Raw genomic sequence first — 17,925 nt, 5'->3', positions numbered from 1 at the left:
GTCAACAAAAAGTTATTTCTACAAATCAAAAACAGAATAACTAACATGCAGCATGGCTTTTTTAAAGGCCGATCAACTTCAACAAATTTGCTTCAATTTGTTGACTATGTACTGAATGCAATGGATAATGGAAATCACGTGGAAGCTCTTTATACGGACTTTAGTAAGGCATTTGATCGCATCGACATACCAATGCTGCTTTTCAAATTGCAGAAAATTGGAATTGAACCAGGTCACCTGAAATGGCTTGAATCATACCTGAGTGACCGCCAACAAATAATTAAATTTGATGGATACAAATCAAAACCAATTCAAGTCACTTCCGGTGTACCACAAGGTTCTCATTTGGGACCTCTTCTTTTTATCATTTATGTAAACGATATTTCCTTCATTCTCAAGAAATTAAAAGTCTTAATTTATGCCGACGACATGAAGCTCTTTTTGGAAATAAGAAATGATGAAGACATCAATGTATTCCGCAATGAAATAGACATATTCTACACATGGTGCAACAAAAGCCTATTAGAACTGAATGTTAAAAAATGCAATCTAATATCATTTAGCAGAAAAAGAACAACACCGAATGTCTCTATCGCATTAGGAAATAAGAATGTGGAAAAATGTGAAAGGGTTAGGGATTTAGGAGTAATCTTAGACTCTAAACTTACATTCGTTGACCACTACAACACAATCATTCACAGGGCTAATAATATGCTAGGGTTCATTAAGCGCTTCTGCTATAACTTTCATGACCCATATACAATTAAAACACTTTATATTGCCTATGTTAGATCTATTTTAGAATACTGCAGCACTGTATGGTCTCCTTTTTCAACCACGCACGAAGAAAGATTAGAATCAGTGCAAAAACAATTTCTACTGTTTGCTCTTCGTAAATTAGGCTGGACATCATTTCCACTTCCGTCTTACAAAGCACGCTGCATGCTTATTGACATACAAACTCTGCAAGAGCGGCGTGAAATCGCAATGATTTCATTCGTAAACGATATCGTTTCGCATCGTATAGACTCGCCTGAAATCTTATCAAAACTAAATTTTTATATACCCTCTCGGCAATTAAGAAATCGGAATACTTTCGCAAGTAACCACCACCGAACAAACTACGCCAAATTTGGGCCTATAAATCGCATGATGGTTGCTTATAATAAACATTGCGAAACGATTGACTTTACCATGTCCAGGCAAAATTTAAAAACATATTTTCGTACCATTAGAAATAGGAACACTTAAAAAAAAAAACAAAACACTACATAATTTAATTCATTTTTTTTATATATATTTTTCAATGTTTTTCATAATTATAATATTAAGAAATAAGAAAAAAAAATATGTATATGTATAATGTACTAGTCTACGTCGGTTGACGAAATGAAATAAATAAATAAATAAAGTTTTACAATACTTTTTCGAGTAGCTTAACGCATACTCAGAGGGCCAGTACTTGTTTTAAAAATATAAAACACGCAACGTTTGCTTAAACAAGAGAATTATTAAAGAAAGATCAAAAATTTTGATCAATGTTACCCCGGATTACGGTACCTGCATGGCCTCAGTTTCGTCACCACGCTGAGTGTGTTCCATCAAAGACGAGCTCTGAAAGGCGCCTGGGGTCCAATGGACCCCAGTTATCCCTTTTAGGGTTAAAAAACAAAATGTAATGTTTTTTTTTTTTTGGAAATTATAGCAGCACGTGTAGGGGGATTAGGGGCATAATGAACACCGTTGACTTTGATGTTAAACTTTTAATGCATAAATGTAAAAGAATAAGTCATTGTTCTATTTTTCAAAAGTACCATTTATATTCCTTCAAAATAACCAAAATATCATTGAAATTGAAGTATGTTTTTCATATGGTGGATTTCTTATAATTACGAAGCAGCAGTAAATATGGTATTACGAGTGTTTGAGCGTGTCCACCATAAAAACAAGTGAATTGATAGCTTATCTACATGTATACGCAGATTTAGCAATGGATGAAGTATGTATAATATTTTTGATCGGAACTCAATCAGTACTCAAAATAGCAATTTCAATGTTGTAGTCGATTCGGGGCGAAATGAACACTGGAAATTACGAATGGATGTACGCGCGTTGCATACTGTTAGGCGTTTAAGAGAGTTTGGAAAAAATCAAACCGATTTTTAGCCCAAAACTTATTTAATTTACTTTGATGTCATGTAAACTCATTTGAGATGGAGTATTTTATCTGTGGTATGAATCTCCGTAGACAAATTACTTAACTGGTTGATATTGTAAAAGATACAGCATAAAATATGCAGGGGTGTCCATTATGTCCCGATGGGTGTCTATTTCGCCCCGTACCTTTCCTGCCAGCCCCAAAAAACACACGATTTTCAATTCATTATTTCTTCACAATAATGACATTCTACCTGCTGTAAAAGATTGAAATACGTAGGAAACAAGTTAAAGTTGTAAGCCAACTGTTAATATGTTAAGTTTTTGTCTGTTATACAAGCCTAACATATTCATTTGCTTAGGGTGTCCATTATGCCCACTAGGTATCCTAATCCCACTACGTTACAAAAAAAGCAGATTTTGCAAAAATGTGTCAGAAACAACTGAAGGCGCCTCCTCATCGTCCGGCGCAGCGCAATTGGTCAATCTAACTAACCTGTACAACATTCCCATATTGATTGTATCGAACTTCCGAAATCTCGACCGGACATCGACAAACAGATACCTTCACGGACAATAGCTTCGTGTGTTAACAACTCATTGACAAATATGGCAGTGATGAAAGTGATTTGAAGGAGTTGCATGAGCTTCTGTACAACAGAAATCTTAAATGCGAATCTGTTTTCGTGTTTCCATAGTAAGTGATTGTGTTTGTAATCGAGGAAGGCGACACACCCACAAGATGCATTTTTGCTTACGCAAGATGCGCATCTTGTCAATCTAATGCAAAAAGATGCATAAGATTTTGGAGATGGATCGAAATATATCGTGCATGGAAAAAGATTTTCGACGAGATTTTCAAATTAAGATTTTTTCAAATCTGGATGTGTCGCCCTCCACGTATGAATTTGATCTTATACAAATTAAACATTCCTCACAGACCGATCACACACTTTCACTAACAGGCCAGCATTTGTGTGTTGGCGTACTGAAACACCTCAATCCAAAACTGGCTCGAACGATTTTTCGATTCTGAAGGGATCTTGTGTATCTTTGGGATGAAATCCCATGGAATTCAAACCAGTACGGTATAACCTTGAAAGCTACATACGACCGAAGCAAAGTTCTGAACGATAACCTTCGAAAACTATTGGTCGAATCGGTGTTGCAATACTGCATCGAATCAAAACACGATTTAAGTGTACAGAATGGCTCTCTTTTGTGCAAACAGAGCGTCAAGCCTTTCCAGCCGAAGAAATAGTAAGTATTATATTTCTAACATGAAAAAAAAAACTGTTCCAATAGTACTTTTTCTACAAATTAAACGGACCTGTTCGAAAGTCTGCAGTTGCAGTTGAAAAGATTGTTGTCCAAAATTATCAAGTAAAGTTATCGAATAAAAGACGACAAAGAAGCTGGAAAATCATGGACGAGAACAGCTTTCCCGGGAAACTTACCAGACTGATAAGAGCAACGAGGGACGGTGTGCAGAACAGCGTAAGGATTTCGGGTGAACTATCCAGTTCAATCAAATCACGGCGGGCACTACGAGAAGGTAATGGACTTTCCTGCCTACTATTCAACATCGCCCTGGAAGGTGTCATGCGACGAGCTGGGCTCAACAGCCGGGGTACGATCTTCACGAAATCCGGACAATTTGTCAAATTTGCGAATGATATGGTATGGATATTATTGCTAGAACATTTGGAACGGTGGTAGAACTGCACACTCGCCTGAAACGTGAAGCAGCAAAGGTCAGACTGGTGGTGAATGCGGCTAAGACAAAGTACAGGGGATGGCCAAAATGTTTGGGAAAGGCAACTTTTTTTTCTCTCACAAAAAAGTTCAACAAGCTATAACTTTTCATAGAGCGCATCAAAAAATCTCAAATTTTGACTGTTTGTCAACCTATTATGTGTGCATCATTGGTACAAATTTGGGCTCGATTCACTGGCGTAGCCACGGGGGGAGTTTTAGGGTTGAAACCACCTAACCCCCCCCCCCCCCGAGCCAAAATTTGTGGAACATATTTTCAGTATAAAGCGCTTTGCGATGAAAAAATTTTTCGGCTGCGCCGCTTTTATCAAACTGCGCATACAATTGCTCATTACTCTTTACAAAATGTAAGTGTCAAACAAAAAAAGGTATCATTGACCGTTGAAAACCCCTCCCAGAGACAATTTCTGGTTACGCCACTGGCTCGATTGATTGATATTTCGCAAAGTTAGAACCGTTCGGGTAAAACACTATTTTTCAGACAACTCATTTATGAGGTGTCATCTCGGAAACCAGTGAACCGAATTGAATGAAATTTTGAACGTACACTAACAATATGTAAATGCTTCACAAACTATTAAAACATAGGTACTTTTTAAACGTTGAAAAAAGTTATCATGAACTGACACTTTCTCGAAAAAATGTATTTTTTTTACCTCAATGTCAATAAATTTTAGTGTTGATATCCAAAGATTTTTCACTTCTGTTCTCAAGTCATCTCTAATTAGATATATTAGAGCCTATTAAGATTGAAGAAAGAACACATTTAGTAATTTTTGTGTGGTATTGTAAATTTGACTTATTTTCCTCTGTATGGGTAAAAATTTCAATCCGGTATAACTTAATTCGCCGTGAGAAAATATTACATTTTATATCGTCGTATTAAGTATCAATATATTGTTAATAAATGTTAAAAATTCATTCGATTCGGTTCACTGGTTTCCGAGATGGGACAGTTGAAAAATTAGTTGTCTAAATAACAGTGTTTTACCCGAACGGTTCTAACTTCGCGAAAAATTAATCAATCGAGCCCAAATTTGTACCAATGATGCACGTATAATAGGTTGATAAACAGTCAAAATTTGAGATTTTTTCATGCACTCTATGAAAAGTTACAGCATGTTTTTTTTTTTGTGGGAGAAAAAAAGTTGCCTATCCCAAACATTTTGGCCATCCCCTGTATATGCTGGTAGGTGAGACTGAGCGAGACAGGACAAGCCTTGGCAGCAATGTTACGATAGACGGGGATATTTTCGAGGTGGTAGAAAAAATCGTCTACCTCGGTTCCTTGCTAACGGCTGACAATAGCGTGAGCCGTGAAATATGAAGACGCATCATCAGTGGAAGTCGTGCCTACTACGGGCTCCAGAAGACACTGCGGTCCAAAAAGATTCACCTCCGCATCAAATGTTACATGTACAAGACGCTGATACATGCGCTGATAAGACCGGTGGTTCTCTACGGATACGAGATATGGACGGTGCTCGAGGAGGACCTGCAAGCACTCGGAGTTTTCGAGCGACGAGTGCTAAGGACGATCTTCTCGGCGGCGTGCAGGAGTACGGTGTGTGACGGAGAGGGATGAACCACGAGCTCGCTGCACTATACGGTGAACCCAACATCCTGAAAGTGGCTAAAGCTGGACGGATACAGTGGGCAGAGCATGTTGCGAGAATGCCGGACAACAACCCTACAAAGTTGGTGTTTGCTAACCATCCGGTTGGTACAAGGAGCGCAGAGAGCACGATGGGCGGACCAGGTTAAGCGTGATCTGGCGAGCGTTGGGCGTGACCGACGTTGGAGAGCTGCAGCTGCAAATCGAGTATTATGGCGGCAAATTGTTGATTCAATGTTATCATGAATTTGCTGTTGAATTAAACAAATAAATAAAATAAAACGACGAAGAAGCGATCATCCGTGTAGTGAAACACGAGTTTACTACCATGAGTCATCAAGAAAAAATGGCCCGCTGGTCTGGGTGTTTTGGTACGCGAGTGAATACACTTCGACAAAGCGCTGACAACAGCAAATAGTTTTCTGACATGTGGCCGCATCACAAATACCCAGATGGATATCGTATGGTTATTTTAGTGATTACATTTTGAATTTCTGAAAACTATAGATAGTAGAGTAAACATAGATACGCGGACATCACTGAATGAAGTATTTCAAGCGTGTGAATAGTATTGTTCAAGTGTGCGACTGTTGAGTATGACGACATGCGCTCCATTCTTGTTGTTGATATCGTGACGTCATGCTTGTTTGGATACACGGAGAGACGCAACTATCTAAAAGTGAGTTCTTTCCACCCAACTTCGGGGTTGCGTGCGTCAAGCCAATTTTGAGTTGATGGAATCGATGTTTATGTTGGGTTGTTCCGCTTGCTTCAATGTGAAAAAAATACCTTATTTTAATGTGGAGCGGACCTGGTGTGGTGGTTAGAACACTTGACTATCACGCCGAGGACCTGGGATCGAACCCCACTCCCGACAAACTCACAAAATGTGAGTTCTTCCTTCGTGGGTCCCAAGATGAACAAGCCTAGGGCTAAAAATCTCGTTAATACAGATAAAAAAACCTAATTTTAAGTTTTTTTTTCACCCAAACCGAAATTTCGACTAGGTTGTATTCACTTAAATTTGAGTGCTGTGCTAGAAACTCAGTGTTGGGTTGACGCACTCAACTGCAAAAGTTGGGGTGTTTCTCTCTTTACTCTCTGGCAACAATAGAAAGAGCGCGTGAAAAGGTAAATTAAAAAGAACTCAAAATTGAGTTAAAAAGTACCGCAAACCGGGGTCAAATTGATCAGCGGGGTGAAATTGATCACTCGGGTACTACATTGTAATTCCATACTAGGAACTCTTAAGCGTCGTAGTCGTAATGATCTTAAACTTTTTACGTCATCTGATTCGTAAATGTCTAGAGATGGGTGTAGACTTTTAATTTTTTTTAGAAAAAAGTTAGTTTTGCCTTAGGCGCTGTCCATAAACTCCGTAGACTCAATTTTGGCAATCTTAGACCCCCCCCCTCCCCCTCGTAGACTTTCGTCCATACAAAATTTTCGAAATTTGTATGGACCGAAGACATTGGTCAGACCCCCCCGTCCCCCCAACAGAGTCTACGTAGTTTATGGACAGCCCCTTATTTTTTCAAGGAATTGGCAATGTATTTCTCATTTAGCTGCAATTATTGCTACTAAACAATCAATTGCTAATAGGACTTCCCGTGAATTCTCTGTTTTAACATTTTTGTGGAGCCTTGGTAGAGATGTAATGCAGCTAATCAGAAAATGATATAGTTATAAAAAGTTCATTTTATGAAGAAATAGTCATTTTTTGTGATAGAAATCACTTATTTTAAATGAAGTTGCCTACATTTAGGCGTTTAAGGGGAAATTTCAAAATTTAATTTTGCATTTAAAGTATTAAATTCACTAGTTCTAAGATTTTAAACGCGTTTTTCGGTTTCAGAAGAGCGAAATTAAGCGGAGAAGGAAATTTTCCTTTCCAACCAATGCTTAATTGGCCGGGGTTCTGCTAAACCGAACTAAGCGCCAAAAACTTTATTCCGAGATAATTAAGCTTAAAGTTCAACTAGGGTAAAAGCACTAGATTTCGCCCCCCTAAAGCATTGAACTATCCAAATTATTGAGTTTCAACATATATTTCCGATAATATCTATGTTTCTTTGGTGATTCTTGCTAATTATCCTTCAATCAGTGGTAACCCAGCTCAAAAGTACCATTAAATTAAGATTTTATTCATTAAAATAACAATTTTCATTATTGATTTGTGATTTATTTTTCGCCCCCAAAATTCAATCTTCCCTCCACCTCTGCTTTAATTTTCGCCCCCTACAGTTGCCCTTAAATTTTCCTCAATTCGATCATGGCTATCCTTAAAATTTTATTGAATACGAATTATACCGGCAAGCTTAGTACTGTCTTCTGCGTTTTTGAGTTATCCAAAGCAAGCTCCCGTCTGGAAAATCAAGAAAAAAAATATTTTCCTGTATGCATATTATTCGCCTTCTTGAGTTTAGCAGAATGAAACAATATATACATAGATCAATAGATAAATTGTAAAGTAGAAAACATGGGCAACTAAAAATTACGTATTAATGGGGACGTACACAAATTACGTCACGCCTTGTGGGGTGAAGTGGGTGGTCTGTAGACGTCCCATGCAAAAAATAGAATGGAAGGGATGATTTTGAAGTGGATTTTTTTTGCATTACATAGCTTAAGGGGAACATCCATAAATAACGTCATGAAAAAATATCTATTGGGGGCCCTTAGGGCTTCTTATTTTGAAATCATACACTAGATATAACAATATTTGCGAATTCGGCTGTTCTCGCACAGCTGCTGACTTACAGAAAACTTACTGAGATATTTGTAAAAAGTAACGTTTCTCAGCTGATTCTCAGAAAAAAATAATTGGTGAATCTGAGTACCAAACTGTCAAAGTTGCTGAGGGATCGGTAATATTGTTTTTTACTTTATGCTTGGACGCGTAGAACGCCAGAAATATTCTTATAAATGAAATACGTCAAAAAAGATTTTCTAATTTGAAGCACATGGAATATAAATGATTGACAATCTTCCATAATTGTTGCGAATAGTTAAATGAGAGTTTAATGGAAGTTCATTATTAGCCAAAGCGAAAAATACCAGTAGACGTTTCGCCCCGTAATGCTTTTCAACACCTAATGTAACATGTTTTTCAAATTCAGAGAGTTTGAACAATAGAGTCACAAACAAACAGACGTAACACCTTGAACGATTTTCATGGAAATCCATCGCCCAGTTCACACTACCATCACCTGGTGGAAAAGTTGCACGAATCACTATGTTGTGCAATATCGTCAACAGAAGGCGCTAGTGTGATACGTCAAACGCATAGAAAAACGATGCGCGCGCCTATGATTGTGAAAGCCACAACTATGAAAATTTAAAATGATTGTTAAAAGTGTGGTCGATGGAAATTTTGCTAGTGTTACGTCTGATAGAGTGTTAGTGATAAACCCTCGTGAGTGAAAGAGGCGCGAAATTTATCACCAATTTTTCACTCCATGCAAAGTCTTTCAAAATCAATTCCATTTTTTCTCCCATTTTTCTTATTTCTTCTCATCAACGTGAACATAGTTTTAAACAAGTTTAGAAAAGTTTGACTTTTGGATTTTTTTTATATTCGACAAAAAGGTCACTTACATCTAGACTCCTCAATCATTTATTTGATTCGGTAAATTTGCGTCACGCGAACCAAAAATTAACGTCTTTTATACAAAATAGTAAACTATCCTCCAACCAAAATAGACTGTGCGGGAATTCCCTTATAGAACACGACGGTTTGGAACGTTCGTCCCACGAAAAGTCATAAAAGTCACCCGTATTTGCCATCACACCTGACTTCACCGTCAAATGTGTTAAAAGTGACAGAATGGTACGTGCGTTTCTGGCTGGCTCGCTCGCATTTCATTTTCGCTCTCTTCCTTTTTTGCAACGATGACAGCAAGACGTCGCATCAAAAATGAAGTAGTTAGTGTGATAGCAAGGAGACTCAATTTGACAAGGATCGTTGAAAATTGCATTAGGTGTCGAATCGACTTTCGAATTCAGTGGCCAAAAATCACAGAAGACACTCATGAAATAGATTAGAATGACGTTTGCATAAATGGTACATTTTGCCCCACTTTCCCCAACCTCACAAAGATTAACTTCACCTCATTCGATATCTTCACACCCGAGTTCAGAACGAGAAAGAGAGGGGCGAAAACTGAAACATGCAATACGAATAGAACGGGACAAGGGATTTCGCCAGGGGCGAAAATTGGAAACTTAAAATTTTGTGCTCTAATTTTCGCCACCTATAAAAATAGCTAAAAATTGAAAAGTTTTATCAATTTAGCTGAATAAATAACCTGCTGTGTTTTCCTAAGACTTGTATGATTATCAATGTTCATTATTTTGGGTTTGAAGAGTTGATTTTGTATGTCTTCCCAGGTTCTGATTATCGCTACTGTTTGCATTGCGCTGAAAAAACATACATCATTGCTATGACTATTTCACAATCGCTAATTCGATAGATTAAGTTATTGGTTTTGTGGAATATGATTAGTGCACAAGATTGATTTTTATTTGCTCTCTCAGATACGTTGAAAAGCAAACAACAATCTGTCTAATTAATCACAAAAACTACGAATGTTTTATTAGGGGGGCGAAAATTAGGGAGCGGGCGAAGACTAGTGCATTTACCCTACTCACAAATAAACAACAGCTAAGATTATTTGAAACTTTTCCACACACATGTAACTTACAAGCCTTTATTAATCATCAGAGACGAAGAATACATGTAAAATATTTGAAATCATTGATATAATTACATTTAATTTTTCAGTACTTCGCACTCAGTTCACTCTGGCTGAACAAAAACATTGGAATATGGTTTATAGTTCAGTGTGGCTGACTGTGTTTCTTTGTTTCATAGAAAACCATAGGCCGTTCGCAATGCTGTTTTATTTTGTATGGCGAGTTTTAAAAATTTTAAAACTCGCCATACAAAATAAAACAGCATTGCGAACGGTCTTAGGATTGTGAAAAAAAAACTCGATTTTTCATCATCCATGAAGTTGAAAACGATATCACTCACAATTCTTTACATGAATCAGAGAGGACGCGTATATTATGAAGGTCTCAAAATAGTTTGAAATATGAACGGCGGAAGCCCTCCCAGCTCAGGCCTTCCCACCTATGTTTTTTTATAGGCGGTGCATGTGCAGGCACAGAGCAAGAATGATTATGTAAAATGATGTCTTTGCATGTCCTGAGGTCCTGAGATGTGAAAATGGAGCAATTTGTGAACTTCAAATTTATACTGGTCGAAGAAAACCATGAAAATGATCCGCCAAAGTGAACTAAGACAAAAAAAAAATCGAAAATATTAAAGAGATTCGAACTTGTGTTCAATTCTCCCACAGATTGTTACTATGAGTCGGTTGGAAGTTAGAAATTTGACGGCGATGAGCATAACTTGAAATGTTCTTCATCTGGACCAACACTAAAATATTTTACTGATTCTATGGAATGGTTTACAGTTCACTCTGGTTGGATGCAATTTTATTTTTTATATGTTCTGCCAAACAGAAATCATGAATTTACTCCACGAAGAGCTGTCAGAATTACTGCATTTTTACATGGAAGGAGGATCATCATTTTCTTCATCCAATGGTAAAGAAAACTCAATTTTTCAAAAAATGGTCTTTGGTTCGGTTTAGCAGAACCCCGACCAATTGTATACTGATCAATTTCGCCCCAAAGTGGCATTTCCAATATTTTGATATTTGAAGTTATTTAACTTAAAGTTTAAATTTGTTGAACAAAATTCTGTCGCATGGTTCCATGGAGATCCACTGGGAACTGGTTTTACAGAAATTCTTTTGGCAATATTTGAACAGGCACTGATATTATCTGCAAAAGTTGTTTTAAAGTGATCAATTTGACCCCGGATTACGGTACCGTGATTTCGGGTGAAATTGATCACTTTTCACAGTTTTTGGCTCAATGCTTTAAAACAAGTACGACCACTGGTTTCATCAGTCAACGAGGTTGAAACTTTAACTGCAAATCATTTCATTGCAATTAATATCATTTAAAATAAAAAATCTGAAATTTTAGCTTCGGGGTGAAATTGATCAGTCAGTGAAAAAATGTCTTTGTAAGTGCTGGAAATAAATTTTTCATCTGAATTATCCACCCCAGTATGCGAAAAGCTTTGTAAAACTTATACAAGTTTAGTAAACTCTTAATTATTTAAATTTTAAGTTAAATAAATCTAACGAAAACGCCTAAAAATATGCAATTTTGCTACTAGACAAGTCATTACATTAGAAAAAGTACTATTTTATGCATAAATATCAATATTTATAGAACTTTTGATGACGAAATCGGGTTTAGCGAACACTTGCCAGCTATAAACATTCATTCGAATATTGATTCCATGTGCGATACAGCTACGGTAACAAAAGTTTGAAAGTGTCTTCACGGTGCTTCATTTACCGTTATTATCAAAAAAATATACCATCAAAACCTGAAACGCCATTCTCTTTCTTCATCATTCCTACACCTCTGGACAAATTTTTAAAAAAATCGTTAGACGAAATTTTGAGTTACGCCCTTTTAAAGGGCCTAACCCCTAAACATCAGGGTTTCTATAGAAAAACATCATATTTCATAACAGAATCATGTTTCTGCCATCAAAATTTGAAACGCCATTCTCTTTCTTTATCATTTCTACACCTCTGGACAAATTTTGAAAATAATCGTTAGACGAATTTTTGAGTTACGCCCTTTTAAAGGGCCTAACCCCTAAAAAATTGGGGTTTCTATAGAAAAACATCATATTTCATAACAGAAGCATGCTTCTGCCAACAAAATTTGAAACGCCATTCTCTTTCTTTATCATTCCTACACCTCTGGATAAATTTTTAAAATAATCGGTAGACGAAATTTTGAGTTACGCCCTTTTAAAGGACCATTCCCCCAAAAACATTGGGGTTTTTATAGAATAGCATCATATTTCATAACAGAAGCATGCTTCTGCCATGAGAACCTGAAACGCCATGCTCCTTCTTTATCTTTTCTACACTTCTGAACAAATTTTTAAAATAATCGTTAGACGAAATTCTGAGTTACGCCCTTTTAAAGGGCCAAACCCCTAAAAAATCAGGGTTTCTATAGAAAATCATCATATTACATAACAAAAACATGCCATGAAATCCCAAATAATAAAACGTATTATTAATAATGCTACAATTTGATACTATGCGCTAATATTGGCTATATGTATTGATGTTTGTATACAAATTGGCCATTACACTAATATAAGGGAAGTATTTTCAAACATGTAGGAAGCAATCATGTTTGTATCAATTGCCATTCATAGCGTGGGACGTAAGTTTTTTTGTATTGCTTTTTAAAGACAAAACAAGCAATGGCATGTGCCTATCTCATTCGTTAGATTTATTGGTGAATGGTGTTTTCAATTAATAAACATACAAAACCAAGGATTGAGATGATCAATTGTAATGATATTTCTATATTTAACTGCTAAACTACGTTACCGAAGAATAAACGTGATTAAATGAAACTAAGTTTTATAATAATTCTACTATAAATACTTATGACCTTCAAATGGGCGTAACTGGAGAATTTGAACGACATTATTTTTGAAATTCAGTTTATGGGTGTGCATTAACTATATAAATGAAAAAGTAAATGAACTGTCGTTTATGTTTTTCATTGTATATTGTTCTGGCTATAAAAGTAAATGATGCCAACAACGTCCGTATCCTACAGGTTACAGAATACTTCCCTTATACTGGCGTTATGGCTAATTTTTATACACAATGCATTCAATATTAGTGCATAGTATCAAATTGTAGCATTATAAATGATACTGTTTATTATTTTGGACTTTGAAGCATACTTCTGTTATGCAATATGATGGTATTCTATAGAAACCCCAATTTTTTTAGGGGTAAGGCCCTTTAAAAGGGCGTAACTCAAAATTTCGTCTACCGATTATTTTAAAAATTTATCCAGAGGTGTAGGAATGATAAAGAAAGAGAATGGCGTTTCAAATTTTGTTGGCAGAAGCATGCTTCTGTTATGAAATATGATGTTTTTTCTAGAGAAACCCTCATTTTTTAGGGGTTAGGCCCTTTAAAAGGGCGTAACTCAAAAATTCTTCTAACAATTATTTTCAAAATTTGTACAGAGGTGTAGAAATGATAAAGAAAGAGAATGGCGTTTCAAATTTTGATGGCAGAAACATGCTTCTGTTATGAAATATGATGTTTTTCTATAGAAAACCTGATTTTTTAGGGGTTAGGCCCTTTAGGTTTCGATGGTATATTTTTTTGATAATAACGGTAAATGAAGCACCGTGGTCTTTGCAGTTCGCCCAACATGCAGTTTCGGAAAATATTGAATTTAATACAGAAATATGTGACTAATTATCTGTAAAACATGTAAACTCATTATTGAATAACCCTTGAGCCAAATGATGGCCATTTTCTACACATTGTTTTAAGTTCAAAGCATTATTGTTGACAAATAAAAATTGCCCTCACGTTGATCAATTTCACCCGAAATCACGGTACCTAATTTTGAGTTTTTCAGTTCTCCGTGTACAGATTCTGACAATTAGTTGGGATGCAACGGATTCTTCTTCGCGGAACTATCTATTCTAAAATCTAGCTTTTGTTGCTTTTTTTAGATTGAATCAGATTTCGTTCGAATATTCGGGCAAAAGATTGAGTTATTGGATGCATTTATGAAGTTGATGATTGGGGTCTCCAGTTAGCCTAGTGGACGGCGGGTTCTATTTCCGTTCCGGTCGGGAAAGTTTTCTGGATTCCCTGGGCATAGTGTATCATTGTACTTGCCACCCAATGTAAAAGAAATGTGTTTTGTTTTTAAGTCCTCCGAAGAAGAACACGTATGTGAAAAGTGAAGTCCGTCCATCATATCAATTAAAGTACTTCGAACAAATGATCCAAAACCATTTGCGTGTGAAAAATATTCCTCTGCCAACAACCATACGAATAATATACAAAAGTTGTGAAACCAAACACGGTTGAACGAAATCAACTTTTCCCTGGTAGCCGCGACAACCGTCTGTGTGGATTGACCGTGCGCTTTTTGGTAACCGGGCGAAAAACCGTCAAAGGGTTGTGCGCGTGTGGCTTGCAGTTGTTTTGGCCTGTTTTGACTAGTGTTGTGCATCCTTCCAAAAAGTTCGAGAGAAAAATCATTAAAATCGAATCGTTTGCCATTCCGTTCAAACGTATTGCCGGTGGAAAATCGGAACTAATTGCTGCCCTAGTGAAGGCAGCACAGGAAATCAGGCTTTCGGCAGTTCTATCTCCGAAGGAACACCAGCTGCTGGAAGCAATCGTCGAATCGCTACTCGAGTGGAAACGGCGTATCCAGATAGACTGCAAGAACAAAACCCTAAACATGTTCCAAACTGTGAAAGCAATGGAGCAGGTTCAGCAAGGAAACAATATGTGTGTTCTGAAGCTACGCACAGTTCACGAGCTGCTGTCGTTGGAGTCTGCTCTTGTCAAGCCGGAAGAAGTGCACCTCAGCAACGGGTCATATTGATCACATCGGATAAAGATCCAGTTGGAAATCAGTAATTCCATATGTGTGAGGAATTAGCATCGTTATCTTACAACGGATTACGAATCTTATTGAAATACTTAATCGTACGTTGTTCAAGGGAAGGGCGGTATGTTCACGCAGATTTGTAGTATTGCTTGTATTGTTGTATTTGTATTGGACAAACTACTACAGAATTTTTTACACTAATGGTCAGAGGTCAAGGATCTGAACTGCTTTTTTTTTGTCCTTAAAGCCATACAAAAACGCGGGAAAGCCGGCATTTCCCGAAGACTTCACAAAATGGTCAAATTTGATCTAATTGGACTAAAGCAGATTTAAATGCTCCTACTTGATTTTAACATCACAGTAATTGCTTAATTTTACCCTTTTCCGCATTAACAATATGAGTAAGGAGCACAATGATTTAGTTTGTTTTGAACAAATTATAAGCAAAAGAGAATGTCGACGAAGAGAAATTCATCAAACTAGACAAACTAGAAATGAAAAATCATTGTCAAGTGTTTTAATGCATTATACTTTCAATATTCTGCATTTTTTTTTAATACAGAACACAACTCGTGACATAGGTTCAAACATCTACAGCATAATCAAACAAACTTCTCTGCAACTTCTGCAAAGTAGTCAACGTTCAATACGTGTTGGAGAGGATTTACCATCAAATTGGGCAATCATCAAGGAATGATGAAGCTTCATTTTATGCAACCCACTAACCCGTGTGATAATTCTCAGCCACATGTGACAAGTTTGAAAAGCTCCCAGTCCACCATTTATCGTATCCTCTTCTTTGACTGCCAGCTAACTGGAATTCCTCGCTCTGCTGCCGGGTGGTGAATAATTTGCGCCGCTTATTCGAGGCACGTTTGGTATTACTGAATCGTGATTTCGTTTTCTGTAAAATTTATTGCAGAATATCTAGTATGAACCGTGAGGACTTCAACCCGACAGCCAAACCAAAGTGGCGGAGCCTCAGCCTGATGACAAAAACGCGAAACTGGCGCGTCTGGAGAGTGTCAAAGTGAAAAACGAGCAAAAAGGTATACACCACACCACATTCACGACCACGTCCCACGCTGAGCTGGCTGCTACAATTTGGTTAGCATCGTGTCGGTCGTCGGGTTGGTCTCTACTCGGAGCTGGGTGACGAACGGTCGAGCCGCCCACTATTACCCAGCTTCCGATCGGTCGGTGGTGGCAGTAGTGTGACACGACGACGGCAGCGGAAGCAACGCCAAATCACAGAATTTATGGATTTTCCACGGAGAGGGCACCAAAAAGCTGGCGATAAAATTTATAGCCATTACCACTGATTAGCCGCTTGATTGATGATATTTTTTGCGCTGCCATCGGTTTCGATTCCGTATTTATTCACTCGGTCTTGGTGAATAAAGTCAATCATTGATATCTAGTTCGGTGGGATTATGGCTCACAGTAAATTGGAGCAATTTATAGGGCTGCAGGAGATTTCGCCTGCCAGCAGTTTTTTATTCCGATTTCACTTACTTAACGTGCGCAGTGGCCTAGATAAGTTTTCAGGGCGCACGCCATTACGGACCAGAAAATATACATGGCTTGTGCAACATACGATGAGCGAGAATTTTCTAATAGTGTTGTACTTTTTACATCAGCATGAGTCCAGGAAGGTTAATCTTTCGGTGGTAGTTTAAGTGGCTGGTGACAGCAACGCTATAATCGTGTACAACCGTTTCTAACCGTTTTCTGACATATTGTTTAAAATATAGAAGAGTAAAATTACTTAAAGTTTAAGTTGTAGATGGGTGACACCCACCGATGCAAGGGCGTAGCCAGGGGGCAGGGGGGATCCGTGCCCTCCCTGACCGAGCAACATTCTAACTTAACCGAAAATCTTAGATGATCAGAGCTGTTTTTGACTTGTAAAAATAAAATTCTCCTGCATCCTCGTATTTTTTTTTAATGTATGCAGGAATTCCTTCGGAAATTCTTGGAGGAATATCTTCGAAAATTCCTGAGGGTATTCCTTCGGAAATACCTGGAGGAATTCCTTTGGAAATTTCTGAAGGAATTCCATCCAAAGTTCCAGGAGGAATCCCTTCGCAAATTCCTGGAGGAATTCCTTCGGACAGTCCTGGAGGAATTCCTTCAGAAAGTCGTGAAGGATTTTTTTCGAAAATACTTTTTGGATTTTTTATTGGAAATTCTTGCAGGAATTCCTTCGGAAATTCCTAGCAGAATTCCTGGAGGAATTCCTTCGGAAATTTCTGGAGGAATTATTTATAAAATTTTGGGAGGAATTCCTTTGGAAATTTCTGGACGAATTCCTTTGGAATTCCAGGAGGAATTCCTTTAGGAATTCCTGGAGGATTTTTTTCGGAAATTCTTTTTAGATTTTTTTTGAAATTCCTGGAGGAATACCGTCGGAAATTCCTAGCAGAATTCCTTCGGAAAATCCTGAAGGAATTCTTTCGGAAATTCCAGGAGGAATTCCTTCGGAAATTCCATTAGGAATTCTTTCAAAAAAATCCTGGAGGAATTCTTTCAGAAATTTCGGGAGGAATTTCTTTCGGAAATTGTTGGACGAACTCTTTTGGAGATTCCCGGAGGAATTCATTCAGAAATTTCTTCAGAAATTCCTGGAGGAATTCTTTCGGAAATTCCTGAAGGAATTCCAACGGAAATTGCTGGACGAATTCCATTGGAAATCACTGGAGGAATTCCTTCCAAAATTCTTGGAGGAATCTCTTCGCAAAATCCTGGAAGAACTCCTTCGTAAATTTCTGGAGAAATTCTATCTGAAATTCCTGAAGGACTTCGTTCGGCAATTACTG

The 17,925-nt window shown here is 37.4% G+C and overlaps 1 protein-coding gene across 1 annotated transcript in view; it reads left to right on the top strand.

Annotated features, from left to right (window-relative positions):
- LOC109425904 (uncharacterized) overlaps positions 1-15,100 on the top strand; it is a 39,343-nt gene extending 24,243 nt beyond the window's left edge. The window contains exon 5 of the mRNA XM_062848298.1: positions 14,599-15,100. Coding sequence (XP_062704282.1) covers positions 14,599-15,100 — 502 coding nt within the window. The remainder of the gene's footprint in view (positions 1-14,598) is intronic.
- Positions 15,101-17,925: the final 2,825 nt, after the last annotated feature.

The sequence above is a fragment of the Aedes albopictus genome, chromosome 2, assembly GCF_035046485.1.
Source record: "Aedes albopictus strain Foshan chromosome 2, AalbF5, whole genome shotgun sequence".
Lineage (NCBI taxonomy): Eukaryota > Metazoa > Arthropoda > Insecta > Diptera > Culicidae > Aedes > Aedes albopictus.
The sequence above is the reverse complement of the archived record's forward strand: the minus strand, read 5'-3'. Positions and strand labels throughout refer to the sequence as shown.